The sequence below is a fragment of the Sturnira hondurensis genome, unplaced genomic scaffold (assembly GCF_014824575.4).
Source record: "Sturnira hondurensis isolate 20B ecotype Veracruz unplaced genomic scaffold, ASM1482457v3 Scaffold0006199, whole genome shotgun sequence".
Taxonomy (NCBI): Eukaryota; Metazoa; Chordata; class Mammalia; order Chiroptera; family Phyllostomidae; genus Sturnira; species Sturnira hondurensis.
Genome location: NW_028078830.1, coordinates 794,884 through 811,555, shown reverse-complemented (window position 1 = coordinate 811,555; position 16,672 = coordinate 794,884). Strand labels below are relative to the sequence as shown.

Below are 16,672 nucleotides of genomic sequence, written 5' to 3'. Positions count from 1 at the left end.
ACCTGCCCTGGGTCGAAGGCCAGTGTCCCCAGGCCTGGAGGGGACAGGAGGGTTATGCAATTATCATGTGTGTGATTGGAGTGAGAGCTCTTTGGGAAACCTCAGGTCATACCCTACCTCCCACAGTAGCCTCCAAAGAGCACGGTGGTGACAGCTGAGCTGCGTCTGTGGCACTTCCACGATCTGTGGGACGTGTCCAACTCTGCGTTTCTGCCTTGAACCAGTCCAGTTTGTCCAAGTGTCACTCAGAGGCATTTACCCCTTAGTGCTACTCATTGATACGCTTCCACCAGTGTGGTTGCGATGTCCAGTTGCAAAGTGACCCTTTGGAGAAGGTTGGCAGCAGTGTCCTGAAAAGAGCCACATTCAGTTGCTCTTAAGTGTCCTCACTGAAAACATGTGGAGAGCCTTGGTTAAATGCTTCTGACTTCTTTTAGATCCTGGTCAAATTATTTCAGGCCTCAGGTTGACTCCAGAGAACAACTGCTTGTTAGAAATTGCAAAACTGACGGAAAAGTGACAGTGGGTCAGGGGGCATTGGAGCAAGGAATGGCATGAAATTTGCTCCAGTTTCCAGACCATTTGATAAAGGGATATGTGCCTTCCACAGAAAAGGGAACACAGAGAGTGAGGAGAGAACCCTGAGCCCAGATGCTCAGTGAAGGGGTCATTTCCTGTGGTCGCATATCATATCCTAGAGGCTGTGCTGGGCAGAACTATCTTCGATCTGAGAGTAACAAGAACTGAGGGGAAATTCTCATTCTTGCCGATGAGTTCTTTTTAAAAAAATAAGATTTAAAAAAAGGTTTTATTTATTTTATTTTTAGAGAAGGGAAGGGAAGGAGAAAGGTGGGGAGAGAAACATCAATGTGTGGTTGCCTCTCACATGCCCCCCACTGGGGACCTGGCCCACAACCCAGGCATGTGCCCTAGACTGGGAATCGAACCAACAATTTCTCGGTTCACAGGCTGGTGCTCAGTCCAGGGAGCCATACCAGCCAGGGCTATTATATTCATTTTTAAAATGATCACTTTTATTTACTTTTAATTTTATTCATTTTGTAAAGGGTATAATCTTTATTTTTTTCCGTTACCATTTAGTCCCCTTTATAGCCCCTCCCCCCAGCAATCACCACCCTGTTGTCCATGTCTATGATAGTTCATTTCTATGCACACTTATTGCTGAGGTTCCTGAAGCCACAAGAGTCCACTCTAGCCAACGCCCTCTACAGGCACCCAGCCCCCTCCTGGCCTTGGGGAAGGATAAACAGCCAGAAGAGGTCAGTGCCCTGTTCCACCCACTGCTGCCCTTGCTGGAGCCTTTTAACCTTGGATGCTGGCAGGGTTGGAGCGAGGCTCACCACCATGTCCATGCTGGTGGCCCTCCTGCTGCTCTGGGGTGAGGCATCTGGGCCTGGGGCCCCTGGGGAGAGAGGGTGAGAAGGGGCAGGAATGAGGGCCTCACAGACCCATCTCCGCAGGTCTCTCCCTGAGCCCAGAGGCAGAAGCGGCCATTTGTGAGTCAGGGCTGGGTCTGGGGTGGTGGCTCGGGGCTGGTCTCAGGGTGGTGGGAGCACTTGGGAACTGAAGACAGTGGGTGCATATGGGACTTGGGGATGGTGGGTGGACACACACACACTCTGATGGCGGTGGACACACACAGAGGGTGCCTATGTCCTGGTGCCTGGCTTTGACCCTGGCTCCTACGCAGTTGTCGAGACCCAGCCAGACCTGTGGGCAGAGACCGAATCGCTGCTGGAACCCTGGGCTAACACGACATTGACATGCCGGGCCTGCCTGTTCACTTCGGATTTCCAGCTGTTCAAGGATGGGGTGCTCCAGGATCATGTGCACCTTGCTGTACCCACCAAAGAGCACCGGTTCCTGCTAGGAGCAGTGACGGCTGGCACCCGTGGTCTCTACCGCTGCCGCTATGATATGGACAGTCAATGGACCCAGCTGAGCAACCTGGTAGAGGTGACTGGGGCAGGTGAGCAGTGAGAAGGGGTCATGCTAGAGAGGCTTCCCTTCCTCCACTACTCTCTCCTTGTCCCCCTCTCCCACCCTGACTGCCTGAGAGGCTAGGTGACTTTGGGCAAGTCATCTGACATCTCTGAGCCTCAGTTTTCTCATCTATAAACTGAGAGTGAGCCCTGGCTGTTGTGGCTCAATGGGTTAAGTGCTGGCCTGCAAACCAAATGGTCACTGGTTGGACTTCCAGTCAGGGCACATGCCTGGGTTGCGGGCCAGGTTCCTGGTTGGGGCCATGGGGAAGGCAACTGATTGATGTTTTTCTCCCTCTCTTTCTCCCTCCCCCCTCTCTAGAAATGAGTAAGTTTTTTTTTTTTTTTTTAAGCGAGGGTGATTTTTATACTGACCCCAGAAGATTCTGAGGAATAAATGACTGAGTTCCCAGAAAGTGCTTTGGGCAAGCCTGGTACGCAGTAGGGCCCATAACACATCTTCCTCTTGTTTTATGTCCCTGTCCATCTCCCTGGCTCCCTCACATTTTCTTGAATGTGCTGGTTCAGGTCCTGCTGAGCCACCATGTCTCCTGAGTCACGCAGAACCCTCCACCCTGCCCCACCTGCAGAGACTCTGCCTCCACCCCTGCTCTCAAGTCAGCCTGTGTCCTGGATCACGCCGGGCCTGGAAACGACCCTGCTGTGCCGAGGGACACTTCGGGGTGTGACCTTCCTGCTGAAGCGGAAAGGCGATGACCAGTTCCTGGAGGTGGCTGAGGCCCCTCAGGACGTGAAGGCCACCTTCCCAGTCCAACAGGCTGGCAACTACAGTTGCAGCTACCGGACCCACGCAGCAGGCACCCCCTCTGAACCCAGTGCCACTGTGACTGTCGAGGAGCTGGGTGAGTATGTGGACCAATGGGTGGGCTTCCTGGGTGAGGAGGTTCCTGGAGCATAGAGCTGCTTTAACGTGACCCCTAACCCTGAATACCGCGAGCAGCATGGGGTCTGGGAAACAGTTACCTGGATCCCAGCAGGCCCGAACAGGATGCTGCTGGGCCACGGGAGGCCTGGGGCTGCAACAGTTCTGGAGGCTGGGCTTTCTCAGTGAACAGGGTATCTAGGACTCCACCGCCCCAGCTAACCTCCCTTCCTTGTAGTCGCACCACCACCGCCCAAACTGAGTTTCCATGGAGCATCTGCAGAGGTCCTGCTCCGTGGCGAAAAGACTTCCCTCGTCTGTGTGGGGCCCCTGGAGAGTGGCATGGAATTCGAGCTGAGGCGTGGAGACAAGGTGCTGCTCGTAGACAGCTGGAGCACCAACCCGGACCGCATTGTCTTTACGCTGAACTCAATGGCCCCGGGGGACGGTGGCCTCTACACCTGCCGCTGCCACCTGCACGGGGAGGACATGCCCTGGTCCCAGGACAGTGAGCCCGTGGAGCTGCTGCTGAGCAACGGTAAACCTTGCGCTGTGCCCCTGGGGAGCAGGGGAGACACCAGGGAAGGTCCTCCGGGACTGCAGGGCTTTGGATCCAGCCCGGTCCCGACGAATGTGTGTGGCCTCAGTTTCCCCAACTGAGAATATGACACTGAGCTCAACAACTTTGCGGCCCCACGAAGAATAATTGGGTCAACATTCAAGTGTGGCGCAGGCCATGCAGACGCCAAGTACATGAGGACCCCCAGCCTCCAGGTGCGGGTGGGTGCGGAGACCTGCTTGTAGGTGGCCATGCTCGGGCCGCAGGACCTGTTCAGGACGCGGACATGGAGCATGGACCCCGGAGAGGAAACTGGCAGCAGCGGCAGTTGCTGGGGAGATGGGGAGGAGTGGTGGAAGGTGGACATGGCGGGTACCATGACCCCCATGCCTTTGGCCCCATCTATTCTGGAAGTTCAAAGAAACTGACAAGGAAGTGCGCAGAAGATCCAAGGAGGGTGGGAGACGAGAGCAATATGTTTTTTGTTTGTTTGTTTTGCGGGGGGNTCGGGCCGCAGGACCTGTTCAGGACGCGGACATGGAGCATGGACCCCGGAGAGGAAACTGGCAGCAGCGGCAGTTGCTGGGGAGATGGGGAGGAGTGGTGGAAGGTGGACATAGCGGGTACCACGACCCCCATGCCTTTGGCCCCATCTATTCTGGAAGTTCAAAGAAACTGACAAGGAAGTGTGCAGAAGATCCAAGGAGGGTGGGAGACGAGAGCAATATGTTTTTTGTTTGTTTTGCGGGGGGGGGGGTGTCCAGGCGGGCGTCCTGGAGTGGGCGGGTGGATTTCAGCTCCTCGGTCACCCGCGTTTCCCCGCAGAGATGCTGCCTGCGCCGGAGCTTTCGGCAGAGCCAGCGACTCTGCGCCCGGAGCCGGGCACGCTGGTGCGGCTGCGGTGCCGAGCGCCCCGGGCCGGCCTGCGTTTCGCCCTGGTGCGCGAGGGCAACAATAGGCGCCAGGTGCTTGATCTCCAGAGCCCGGCAGGCGACGAGGCCGTTTTCGAACTGCGCGACGTCTCACCGATGGACGGGGCCAATTACAGCTGCATCTACACAGACCCTGCGCCGCCCTTCGCGGGCTCGGCGCCCAGTGAGCATCTGGAGCTGCGTGTGGGCGGTGAGTGGACGGACCCGACCGCCTTCGTCCCGGTGCGTAGTGAGGCACCCGCATTTCCTTGGTGCCAAAGAGACGATTCCTTACAGAAATGCAGAGTGGAAACCCTTACGGAAAAAACGTCGGAAGTCCTGGGGATGCCTCGTATTTGGCTCGTTTACCTGGGACGTGAGCGCGTGCGCCTCAGTTTCCCTGTGTTATCTTTTTATTTTTAAAGATTTCATTTATTTTTAGAAAGCTAGAGAGAAGCATCAGTGCCTCTTGCACGCCCCCTACTGGGTGCCTGGTCCGCAACCCAGGCATGTGCCCTGACTGGGAATCCCTCCGGCAACCTTTCGGTTCACAGGACCATACTCAGTCCGCTGAGCTACACCAGCCAGGGCCCATGTTGTCTTACCAGCCTTACACCTACCTGTACCCCTTTCCCCATGGGAGGAGGGTTAATGTGCAAGCCTCCAGGTGCTTGCAGTCCCTGGGGTCTATTTGTTCCTCTGATTTCCTCATCAAGGGCTCCACCGGGCAGAGGCCATTGGCACACAGGTCCTGCCTCCCAACCTTGGGCTGTGCTGTACACTAGGCTCTGCAGGGAACACCATTTCTCTTGGTTATGTATTCTTCCCCTCACCTCGGGCCCTCATATGTGGGGACCCCAGGAAGCCTCAGTTCAGGGCCCAGGTCTAGGGGACTGCTAGGGTCCTGGGGAATGGGGTGACGCAGGGACGCAGACAGTTGCAGTGAACCAGTACAGTGCAGTATTCAGAGTGTGAAGGCAGCCATCTCCATTTGGGACCAAGAAAGGGGACAAAGGTGTGGATGACAGAGGCCAGCAGGTCTGGGCTTTATAGCGAGAGGAGGGCAGGGCAGGGATTCAGGAGCAGCTGGAGGCGAGGGAGTAACTGGCCTGACCTTCTGCTGCACCCAGGACCCCTCCCCAGGCCGAAGCTCCAGCCCCTGTGGAGCGGAGAAGTGAGTCCAGGCCATGATGCCACCCTGCACTGCAAGGGCCCCCTGAGCCGTGTGCCCCACATCACCTTTGAGCTGCTGCAAGGCAAAGAGGTGGTTACAAGAAGTTACTCCTCAGAGGATCTTGTGCTGACCTATGTTGGACCTCAACATGCTGGCAACTACACCTGCCGCTACACCAGCTGGCCCTTTGTGTCTGACCTCAGCGATCCAGTGGAGCTCCGGGTGGCAGGTGAAGTTTTCCCCTGGGGGTCTGAGCCTTAGGTTCTTCCCTGCTGCCCTTCCCCACCCTGCCTTTGCCTAGACTGTGCCCGCTGCCAGAGTGCCCTTCCTTGCACATGTTCACAGCACATTGGGAGTGTGTCCAGTCTCTTCTGAAACTGGTCAAAATTGCAGAAAGGGAAACAACACTCAAACCCGGCCCCACGGGGGTGGGGGGGCAGGTGGCTCGGTCGACCGGAGCACCAGGAGGGAGGCCTGGCAGCTTTTTACTGTGTGGCCTCAGTGAGGCCCGCCCTGACTGCACATAGGGTACCTCCTTCCCCTGCCATTTCTTTTGTCATTATTTCTCTAGGACACTGATTCAACTGCAGACGCAGGCTGCTGAGAGTGTCCTGGTTCAGCACAGCACAGACCCTTCCTGCTGCAGCTGGAGGCTGGACTCCCCTGGGGGGTGGGTGGGGGAACAAGAGGGCTCTCCCTAATTTCTCCTAGGAATTAATAAATGTGACCACAGACTGTCTTTTGCTGCTGCAGGGGCTGGATGCCCAGGACAGAGGGAAGTAGGCTGGGATCCTGTGTCAGGTGGGCAGGCCCTGGATTGGGTCCTCAGGGTAGAGAGGCTGATGACTGGCTCCAGGGCCCACCTTTTTCAAGACCTTTTTCTTCCACCAAGAAGTCTCGCTCCCCAGGCTGCAGGGCCCCAGCCAGTGTGGGTAGGTAGCTTGAGGCTCCAGACACACCCAACTCCCCACCTACCTTGCCCAAATCAGTCCCCACACCGGGAGGAGGTTCAAAGGAGGCTGCATGTTATGGTTCTGCCCTCCAGTGTGAATGGCCACCAGGTAATGATGCTGGACTGTCCCCCCAGCCAAAGGCCAGGTCTCCCACATGGGAACTTAAAGCTTTGAGAGGGGTAGGACTCCTCTCTGTTCTCTGCTGTCCCTTGGATCTGAGTCCCCATTGCCCAACTTAGTGGGGCAATGGGGACTCACCCTACTGAATCCTTGCCCAGTCCCTGCCTGGAGTTTGGCCCTCCAGGTACTGGTATATAGTGGGTGTATATTCATGTTATCAACATGAATATGCTGATAAACATATACTTGATAAACTGTGTTTTCAAGGAATTTGCCTATTTCATTTGTGTGGTCTGATTTACATATTCCTTTTTTTTGTTATTTTTTAAGATTCTGTTTTTAGAAAGAACAGGAAGGAGGGAAACATCGATTGGTTGCCTCTCTCACACCCCTAACTGAGGACCTGGCCTACAAATATGTCCTGACTGGGAATCGTACCCATAACCTTTCAATCTACAGGCTGGCACTCGATCCCCTGAGCCAAACCAGCCAGGGATGATTTACATAGTCCTGTATTCTTTGAGTGACTGCAGTGTCTATAACAATGTCAACCTCTTTTGGGCCTGATGTTTCTTGTACCCCACCCCAAACTTTCTCCCCCTCTCTCTGCCAGTCTGGTTGGGGGGTTATCAAATTTTATTAATCTTTTTCAAAAAACGAACTTGTCTTTGCTCATTTTTTTAAACGGTCTCTGTTCTGTTTGCACTCTACTTGTGTCATTACTATTCCCTTCTTTTACCTGCTCCTTATTTTGTTCTTTTCTACTTTCTTCAAGTGAAATTTATATCATTGATTTTGGGGGAACAAACATCAGTAATAGCTTCATATTAGGCTGTTAAAAATAAGTTTGAAGCCCTGGCTGGTGTAGGTCAGTGAATTGAGTGCTGGCCTGTGAACCAAAGGATTGCTGGTTCGATTCTCAATCAGGGCACATGCCTGGGTTGCAGGCCAGGTCTCCAGTAAGGGGTGTGCAAAAGGCAACCACACATTGATATTTCTCTTCCTCTCTTTCTCCCCCGCTTCCCCTCTCTCTAAACATAATCTTCTAAAAATAGGTTTGTGCTCAGTGGATTGAGCACGGGCCTGCGAACCAGACGATCGCGGTTCGATTCCCAGTCAGGGCACATGCCTAGGTTGCAGGCCGGTTCCCTGCAGGCCAACTCCCAGCAGGGGACGCACGAAAGGCAACCATACATTGATGTTTCTCTCCCTCTCTCCTTCCCCTCTAAAGATAAATAAATAAATAAAATCTAAAAATAAAAAATAAAAAATAAATAAAAATAGGTTTGTATTAGTTTGCTTATTATTTTTTTCTACATCAATGTGTGGTTTTCCTCTCACGCCCCTCACTGGGGACCTGGCCCACAGCCCAGGCATGTGCCCTGACTGGGAATCGAGCCAGCGACCCTTTGGTTTGCAGCCCGTGCTCAATCCACTGAGCTACACCAGCCAAAGGTTTATTAGTTTAAATCATAGAAAATTACTTCTTTGTGGATAAAAATATTAAATATTGGCAACTTAATTACATTTAACTATGTGAAATTACTGATATTTGATGATTTTTTAACATACAAAGAATTTCCTATGATTTAAACAGATACAAACCAATTCTGTTACAATCAACTTTATTAAGGTTTTATTTACATACGATAACATATAAACCTTTCAAGTGTTTGATGGAATTTGACAAATGTAACCATGACATAATCAAGATCTCCATATCCATCTAGTTTGTGTGTACAATTCTACGAATTTAAACACATGGCTTGCTAATGTCTGAAACTAATACAGCTGCACTGGCATCCTTCAGCTTCATGCCCGCCTTACATATCCTTTCGTATTCCTTTACCCTCAGCTTTCCCATGTCCTTGTTTTAAGTGTGCCTCTCCTACAGAACCCCACAGGTGGGGTAAATGGGCGAACTTTTTTTTGTTTAAGTAAGTTGAATTTTAAAAATCAAAGTCAAGCCCTGGCTGGTGTGGCTCAGTGGACTGTCAATCTGCAAACCAAAGCGCTGCGGGCCAGGTCCCCAGTAGAGAGCATGAAAGAGGCAACCAACACACTGATTCTCTCCCTCTCCTCCTCGCTTTCCCTCTCTCTAAAAATAGATAAATAAAACCTTAAAAAATCAAAGTCAAAATCAAAAGCACAATGAGATTTCCACTAGGAAAGTGATAATAAAGAAGGCCCTTCCTCCACTGTGGTGGGAGACAGCCCAGAAAACAAACACAAGGACACTGCTGGGTGGAGCGTGTCAGAGATGTGAGTCAGGGCCTGTCCTCTTATGTCCTGTAGTAATACCTGATGGATCGGAGAATAAAATGGCCCTGTACGCTGCCAGGAGTGAATACCACATGGTAGGAAATTTGGGAGAGGGAAGTTGCAGGCGTTCTGAGAGCGAGAAAGGCGAGTTGAAGTCAGCCTGAGGAGGTGGGTGACAATTTGCTGGGGAGAGAGAAGATATTTGAAACATCTTGGAGGAAAGCAAAGGGTCCCAGGCACGGGTACAAAGGCATGTCAGTGGGCAAAAATACGGCTTTTTCAAGAACTGCTAGTAGTTCGATGTGGCCAGTGGGGCCACGTCACAGATGCTCACGAACGGACAGGTTCAGGAGCTTGAGGTTCACCCCAGACAACAGTCCTTTGAAACCATTCACATCACAGCACATGCAGAGAGATGACCATATTCAGACACGTATGTGAGGGTAACTTGCGAGGTTGTTTAGAGCCCAAAGTAACTCTCATCTTGGCAAACCTGGAACCCGTTCAGGAAGCTCTGCCACACAAGGGGAGGCGTTGGAGAGCTTTCTGCCATGGTGAACATGATCAGAGTCAGTGTGTGGAAAGAGTGCCGTGGAGGCCGGTATGGAGAAGGCAGGGAGGGGTCTGGGAGGGCCCCTGCTGGAATCCATGACAGGCGATGAGGGCTCACAGAAAGTGATGATGGAGAAGAAAATGAAGTACAGCTGAGTACAGGTAAAACGAAAAGGGCCAGTGGCTGGTGGGATGTGGAAGGAGGGGGAGATTCACAGATAAATGCCTCCAGGCGAGTGTCGGCAGCACCCTCAGTGAAGGAGAGGATGAGATGCAGGGTCTGGAAATTGCCTCATGAAGAGGCAGCCTCGTGAGCTGGCCTTAGAGTTGGACAGTGAAGTGAATAATCAGTGGAAAAGCACGGAGGTGGTATGGGTAGTACCTCACCTGGGCTAAGCAGGGGAGAAAAGGAAGCATGAAGCTGGAAACCCAGCCAGGACCATCCTGGGACCACTGAGTCCTGACAGAAATGCCACCCGACTGCCCTGGCTCTGATGACAAGCCCAGCTCCTCAGCTCACCTGTCCTCTCTCTGAGATGGATTTAGTGTGAATGGAAGACAATGGGATACATCTGGAACCTGGACACTTTTGCATTCATCTGGATCCTCAAATACAGAGTTGCTCCCAGATAGTCCCAGGTCTGCCCTTAAGAACTCATCACTCTGGGGAGCTATCGATGACCCACTGTTTTCCCTTGCTCCTTTGGAACTCAGGGTTTCTCTTCCATGCTGAGTCCAAGGGTGCCACCTGGTGGGTCACCACAGCACTGCGATGTGGACGGGCAGGTGCACCAGGAGGGCAGAGCTGCAGCTGAAGGCCTTCCCACAGTTGCTGCACTTGTAGGGCTTCTCTCCCATGTGGACCCTCCGGTGCTCGGTGAGAGAGGATCTCTGTGCAAAGGTCTTTTGACAAACCTGGCACTGGTATGGCTTCTCCCCAGAGTGGACCCTCAGGTGCCTGATCAGAGCCGAGCAGTCACTAAAGGCTCTCCCACAAGGGTCACACCTGTAGGGCTTCTCCCCTGTGGGTGCGCATGTTCTGTGTCAGGTGGGCACTCTGGCTGAAGGCCTTGCCACACGTATCACATGTGTAGGGACGCTCACCTGTGTCCACCCTCTGGTGCTGGGTGAGGTGGGTGCTGTGGCTGAAGGGTTTACCACAGTCCCTGCACCTGTAGGGCTTCTCCCCTATGTGGATTCGCTGGTGCTCTGTCAGGTGGGTGATCCGGCTAAGGGCCTTGCCACACTCCTTACATTTGTGGGGCTTTGCCCCTGTGTGCACAACCTGGTGCTGGGCCAGGTGGGTGCTCCGGCTGAAGGCTTTCCCACACTCACTGCAGGTATAGGGCATATTCTGGGAATGGCTCTTTTGGTGTGGCTCCAGGGCCCAGGTGCTCTGAACATTTTCCCACACTCTCTGCACCTGGAGGACGTCCTCCCTGTGTGCATGCATGGAGGCTCTGTCTCAGGACCATCCAATGGACCAAATTTCTCCTCAGAAGGAGTCTTCTCTTCCCAAGTGTCATCTGGCCACACATTGGGACGGCTCCTGAAGGCACCAGATTCACAGCCAGTCTGGTCCATGGGGGCATCCTCATGATGCCCTGGAGTGTGCCTGAAATCTGCTTTCTGGGTGGCAGATTTTGTCCAGGCATCCCCCAAGAGTCCTACCAGTTTCTCCAAGCTGCTCTAGGGTTCAAAGTCATCACCAAAGGTATATCCTGGGGAAATGCTCCCCACAAGGGTCTCAGTGGCTGTGTCTGACGATTCTGAATGGCTGTGCTTACAACTTTCCTCTGAGGGCTCAGCTCCTGGCTCCCATCCTGAAACAGCCCAAACTACAGCGTCAGCCCTTCCCCCACACCTGCCTTTCCTGCACTGGCCTGTTGTCACTCTACAAAGGGACACAAGGGCCACTCCTGGCCTGTGGCCCTGTTTCCACAGGGAAGTGTCTCCATTGGTGTCTTGAATGACATAGGCTGCATGGCTGGTCTCCTACATCATCAAAAGCTGCATCACTTTTGCCCTGGCTGGTGTGGCTAAGTGGATTGAGTGCTGGCCTGCTAACCAAAGGGTCTTGGGTTTGATCCCCAGTCAGGGCACGTGCCTAGGTTGCAGGCCAGGTCCCCAGTAATGGGCATGTGAGAGGCAACCACATGTAGGAAGATGGTGCAGCCACTGTGAAAAATAGTCTGATAGTTACTCAAAAGGTTAAACACAGAGTTACTATATGACCTAGCAATTCCACTCCTAGGAATATACTCAAAGGAAATGAAGCCATGTATGTCCACACAAAACCTTGTAAACAAATGTTCACAGGTCATTAGTCATAATAACCAAAAAGCAAAAATAACCCAAATGTCCATCCACAAATGAACAACATGCTCTATATACATAAAATAGAATATTATGCCTAGTAAATAGGAATGAAGTACTGATTCATGCTAAAGCATGGTTGCACCTTGAAAATGTGCTAAGAGGTGGATTCCTCTGTGTTGTGGGGCTATGTAGTCCCTCTTCCATAATCTTTTCCTACTTGAAAAATTATTATTATTTTTTAAGATTTTATTTATTTATCTTTAGAGGGGAAGGGAAGGAGAGAGGGAGAGAAATATCAATGTATGGTTGCCTTTCGTGTGTCCCCTGCTGGGAACTGGCCTGCAACCCAGGCATGTGCCCTGATGGGGAATCGAACCGCAGTTATTTGGTTTGCAGGCCCATGCTCAATCCACTGAGCTATACCAGCCAGGGCAAAAAAATTATATATATTATGCCCTGGCTGGTGTGGCTCAATGGTTGAGTTCCAGCCTGTGGATCAAAGGGTTGCTAGTTCAATTCCTGGTCAGGGCACATGCCCGGTCGGGTTGTGGGCCAGGTCTCTAGTGAAAGACATGAGAGAGGTAACTACACACTGATGTTTCTTTCCCTCTCTTTGTCCCTCCCTTCTCCTCTCTAAAACTAAATAAAATCCTTAAAAAATATATTTATATACATTTAATATATCATAAGCGTCACCCTTTTAATGTACACTTACAAGGTTATACAACTATTGTCAAAATCTAATTCCAGGATATTTTCATCATCCCAAAAAGAAGTCCATACCTATCAGCAGTCACTCTCCATTTCCCTTCCTCCCAACTCCTGACAAACCCTTATCTGCTTCCTATATCTGTTCTGTGCTTATTCGGGGAACTTCATCTAAATGGCATCACACAACACGTGACCTTTTGTGTCTGGATTCTTTTAATGAACATAATTTTTTAAAGTTTATTTATAATACTCACCTGAGGATATATTTATTGATTTTATAGAGAGAGGAAGGGAGGAGGAGAGAGAGAGAAAAATCCATCCATTGTCTCCTGTATACATCCCAAATGGGGACCAAACCTGCAACTTAGGTATGTGCCCTGACTGGGAATCAAACCCGAAACCTTATGGTGTAAGAAATGATGCTCCAGCCAACTGGAGTATACTGGGCTCGAGGGCTCGAGTCATTTCTGCTTTTTGGTTATTATGAAAATTGCTGCCCTGGCTGGTGTAGCTCAGTGGATTGAGCGTGGGCCTGCGAACCAAAGGATTGTGGTTCTATTCCCAGTCAGGGCACATGCCTGGGTTGCAGGCCAGGTCCCAACAGGGGACGCACGAGAGGCAACCATACATTGATATTTCTCTCCCTCTCTCTTTCCCTTCCCCTCTAAAGATAAATAAATAAAATCTTTTAAAAAAAGAAAATTGCTGCCATTATGAAAATTGCACATGTAAGTTTTTTGCATAGACAAATGTTTTCAATTCTCTGCTGGGTGATATATTAACTCTATGCTTAACTTAAAAAAAATCACCTGACTGCCCTGGATGGGTAGCTCAGTTGTTAAGAGTGTCATCCCAATACTCCAAGGTTGTGGGTTCCATCCCTGGTCATGGCACATATAAAAATCAACCAATGAGCCCTCGCTGGCGTAGCTCAGTGGATTGAGCGTGGGCCTGTGAACCACACGATCGTGGTTTGATTCCCAGTCAGGGTATATGCCTGGGTTTCGGGCCAGTTCCCAGCGGGGGACTCACGAGAGGCAACCATACATTGATACTTCACTCCTTCTCTCCTTCCCTTCACTTCCAAAGATAAATAAATAAAACCTTAAAAAAATCAACCAATGAATACATAAGTAAGTGGAATAACAAATATATATTTCTCTCTGTCTTTAAAATCACTTTTTAAAAGTAATAAATTAATACAAATTACCTAGCTGTTTTTCCAAAGTGGCTACAGCATTTTATATTCCCACCAAGCAGTGGATAAGGATTCTAATTTATCTATACCTTTGTCAAGGTCTTATATACTACAACTTTTTTCTGCATCTTCATTGTATAGCTTTTCACAGTGAATCTTTTTTCTTTTACAGTCAGGAAAAACATGAAATGTAACCATTCTTAGGAGACCCCAAAGCATGTGTGTTGTGGCTATAGGCTCCCCCTTACTCAAGGACTTCCTTTCCTTCCTCCAACCACAACTCCCACAGGTATAATTGTTTATAGCTCTTTTTCTCTTTCTCATCTAATGTCAGCCCTGATATTCATGCTGCTTGGAGCCCCAACTCTGAGAAGCTACATGGACAGAGGTATAGGAGACCTTTGAAGGAATCCTGGCCATGGGCACAGGGAGAAGCGAAAATTAGTAAAACAAGATCCCAATGTGGAAACCTTTCAGTGGCAGTGGACAACCTCTGGCAAAGCTGTGTTCTAGTCCCTAACTCCACTGTAAAGCTCACTTGGGCCTCTGGTCACCTTGCCATGACCCCATTCCTCTTAGTCCCTGTCTTTGTCCCTGTTACTCCCATGTCCTAAAATCCTGCTCTGCATCTTATTTCTCCTAGTTTTCCAGGCCCACAACTCCTTAATCAACTGAAGAAAGGGGTTCTTTCATTTCTGACTTCTTCCTTATACCTCACCTGATAAGGCACTTACTTCAGAGGATTGTGGTGAGGTTACCCAAGGAGATCCATAACGGGGTCCAGCACAGGCCCTGACGCCCAGCAACCGTGCAGTAAACTTCCAATCTGATGATTTCACAGCCCCCTGCCAGACTTTAGCTCCCAGAAGGTGCCAGGGACATATCCATAAGGCGCTGGTCACATAATTTCAGCTGCAGATAGGCAAATCACCCACATTGCAGTACCCCCGACAAAAATCTCAGCCAAGCCCTGGCTGGGTGGCTCAGCTAACTGCAGTGTCGTCCTGTGCACCAAAAGTTTGCAGATTTGATGTTTGACCCGCCTCCCCTTTGGATGGGTCCAGGAGACGACTGATTGATATTTCTCCCTCACATGATGTTTCTCTCCCTCACTCTACCTTTCTCTTTTTAAAGTCAATAAACTTTCTCAGGTGAGGTTTTATAGATCAGTCAACCAATCAATCTCAGTCTATCACATGCCTACATACACACACCCTTCCGTTGTAACTCAAAATATTCCCAGGCACATACAATTTCTGTCACTCACTGTCACTAAACACACAATCTCACAGCATCTCCATCGCACAGTATCATTCCACATTCATAATCTCTTAGATACAGAGACGCCAAGGGACACCTGAAATCACACAGTCACGCACAAATCCTCTCACAACACCACGCAACCCACCTACCAAACCTCAAGCAGCCGCCATCTTGGCCAGCCGCACTCCTGACCGGGACGGTCAGCCGCGCATCCTACCGGTGGGTCACCCACTCCCAGCCCGCCAGCCACAAGCCCACACCCAACACGTGTCGCACACCGTAGCTCGGTCTTCCTGCACAGGCCACTCCTGGTCGGCCACTCCCACGCCCTTCATCTCCTCAGCGGGCCCCACAGTTCATCAGTTAGTTCTACGCTCGGTCCGGAGGTGCTCCTCTCCCGCTGCCCATTGGTCCCGCACTCACAGGTGTCGCTCGCGCGGCTCGCAGTCAGCCCCTCACTCCCGCCCGCGGCCCGTCACGCACACTCGCTCGGGCCGGCTCAAGGCTTCCGGACCTGCGGTCTTCCTCTGGTGCCCAGAGCCGGGTGGGAAACCTTCAGGACCTACCTCCCTCCCTGCGCTGCGAGAGGACACTTGGCGGCGCGGGCGCGGGGGCGCCTACCCGCCGCCAGCACAACTCCCAGGATGCACCGCGCAGCCCACCTAGTCCATAACGCCCGGTTTGTCTCCAGTCCCAAGGAACGTGCTTCGACCTGGGTTACAATTTCCAGAAGGTTCTGCGCAGGAGGCCCTCGAGCAGCCTAGGGCACGCCGGGAATTGTAGTCTAGGCGGGCATACTGTCCACAGGTCGGGCCTTTCCGGAGCTGGGGTGGTGGGTGGATGGTGCAGTTGGAGGAACCGTGTACGGTGCATAGACGTAAGGGATGTGTGGGACGATGGTGAGGGGATGAGGGGTGTATGAGGAATGTGAGTGCTGGGGTCAGTTGAGGAGTGTGGGTGCCTGTGTGATCGGCATGTATCATGTGCAATGTGTGTGACTCATTGTGACCATGTTTAGGTGACTCCACATGTCTGTTGTGGGTAACTACATATTACCTGGATGTTGGGGTGTGTGTGTGCCACTCTCTATGACCACGTGTGGGTATTCAGTCACCATGTCAATTAATTGTGTAGATGCATGTGGCTGTCACAATATATGATGGTGTGAGACAGACATGGAGGTGATGGGGGCCTGAAACAGCATGAAGGTCCCAAACTGTGTATGATAATGTTGTATGTTGCTACAGTGACTGTAATGGTGATAACAGGTGTAACTGTGTGACACAGTGGATACCTGGTTGTGTGATTGTGCATGTCTGTCTCCAGATTTCCCTTTATGAGGACATGAGTCATTGGATTAGGGCCCACACATATGACCTCATTTAACCTTAATTACCTCTTTAAAGGCCCTATCTCCAAATACAGTCAAATTCTGAGATGTACTGGGAGTTAGGATGTTACCAACCCCCAGTAAATATGGCCACAGTCGGGGGAGCATCCAGGTTGGCAACAGTCTATGGTACCCCCTACTCAGTGTTCCTGTGAGAATTAAGAGGGCTATATGACTCCACTGGGAGAGGACAAGTGGAAGCTTGTACCTGGTGACTCCTGGATTCCAGATTATGCACTTATTTTTAAAAATCCTCCCTGGCTGGTGTGGCTCAGTGGATTGAGCCTGGCCTGAGAACCAAAGAGTAGCCAGTTCGATTCCCCGTCAGGACACATGCCTGGGTTGCAGGCCAGGTCCCCAGTTGGGGGCATACA

The 16,672-nt window shown here is 51.3% G+C and overlaps 1 protein-coding gene across 1 annotated transcript; it reads left to right on the top strand.

Moving 5' to 3' along the window:
• Positions 1-1,331: 1,331 nt before the first annotated feature.
• A1BG (alpha-1-B glycoprotein) lies at positions 1,332-6,264 on the top strand. The gene is made up of 8 exons (XM_037047635.1): positions 1,332-1,399; positions 1,482-1,517; positions 1,712-1,990; positions 2,594-2,866; positions 3,125-3,424; positions 4,271-4,567; positions 5,487-5,759; positions 6,102-6,264. Exons 1-8 carry the CDS (start codon positions 1,366-1,368, stop codon positions 6,107-6,109), a joined length of 1,500 nt encoding a protein of 499 aa, XP_036903530.1. The 5' UTR covers positions 1,332-1,365; the 3' UTR covers positions 6,110-6,264.
• The last annotated feature ends 10,408 nt before the right edge of the window (positions 6,265-16,672 follow it).

What these genes read in the sequence shown, in the direction of transcription:
- A1BG (XM_037047635.1), top strand. Translation starts at nt 1,366, where the DNA reads ATGTCCATGCTGGTGGCCCTCCTGCTGCTCTGGG. An exon ending in GGCCCTCCTGCTGCTCTGGG is followed by an intron (nt 1,400 to 1,481) that starts GTGAGGCATCTG and finishes CCATCTCCGCAG; the next exon opens with GTCTCTCCCTGAGCCCAGAG. An exon ending in TCTGGAGCTGCGTGTGGGCG is followed by an intron (nt 4,568 to 5,486) that starts GTGAGTGGACGG and finishes TGCTGCACCCAG; the next exon opens with GACCCCTCCCCAGGCCGAAG.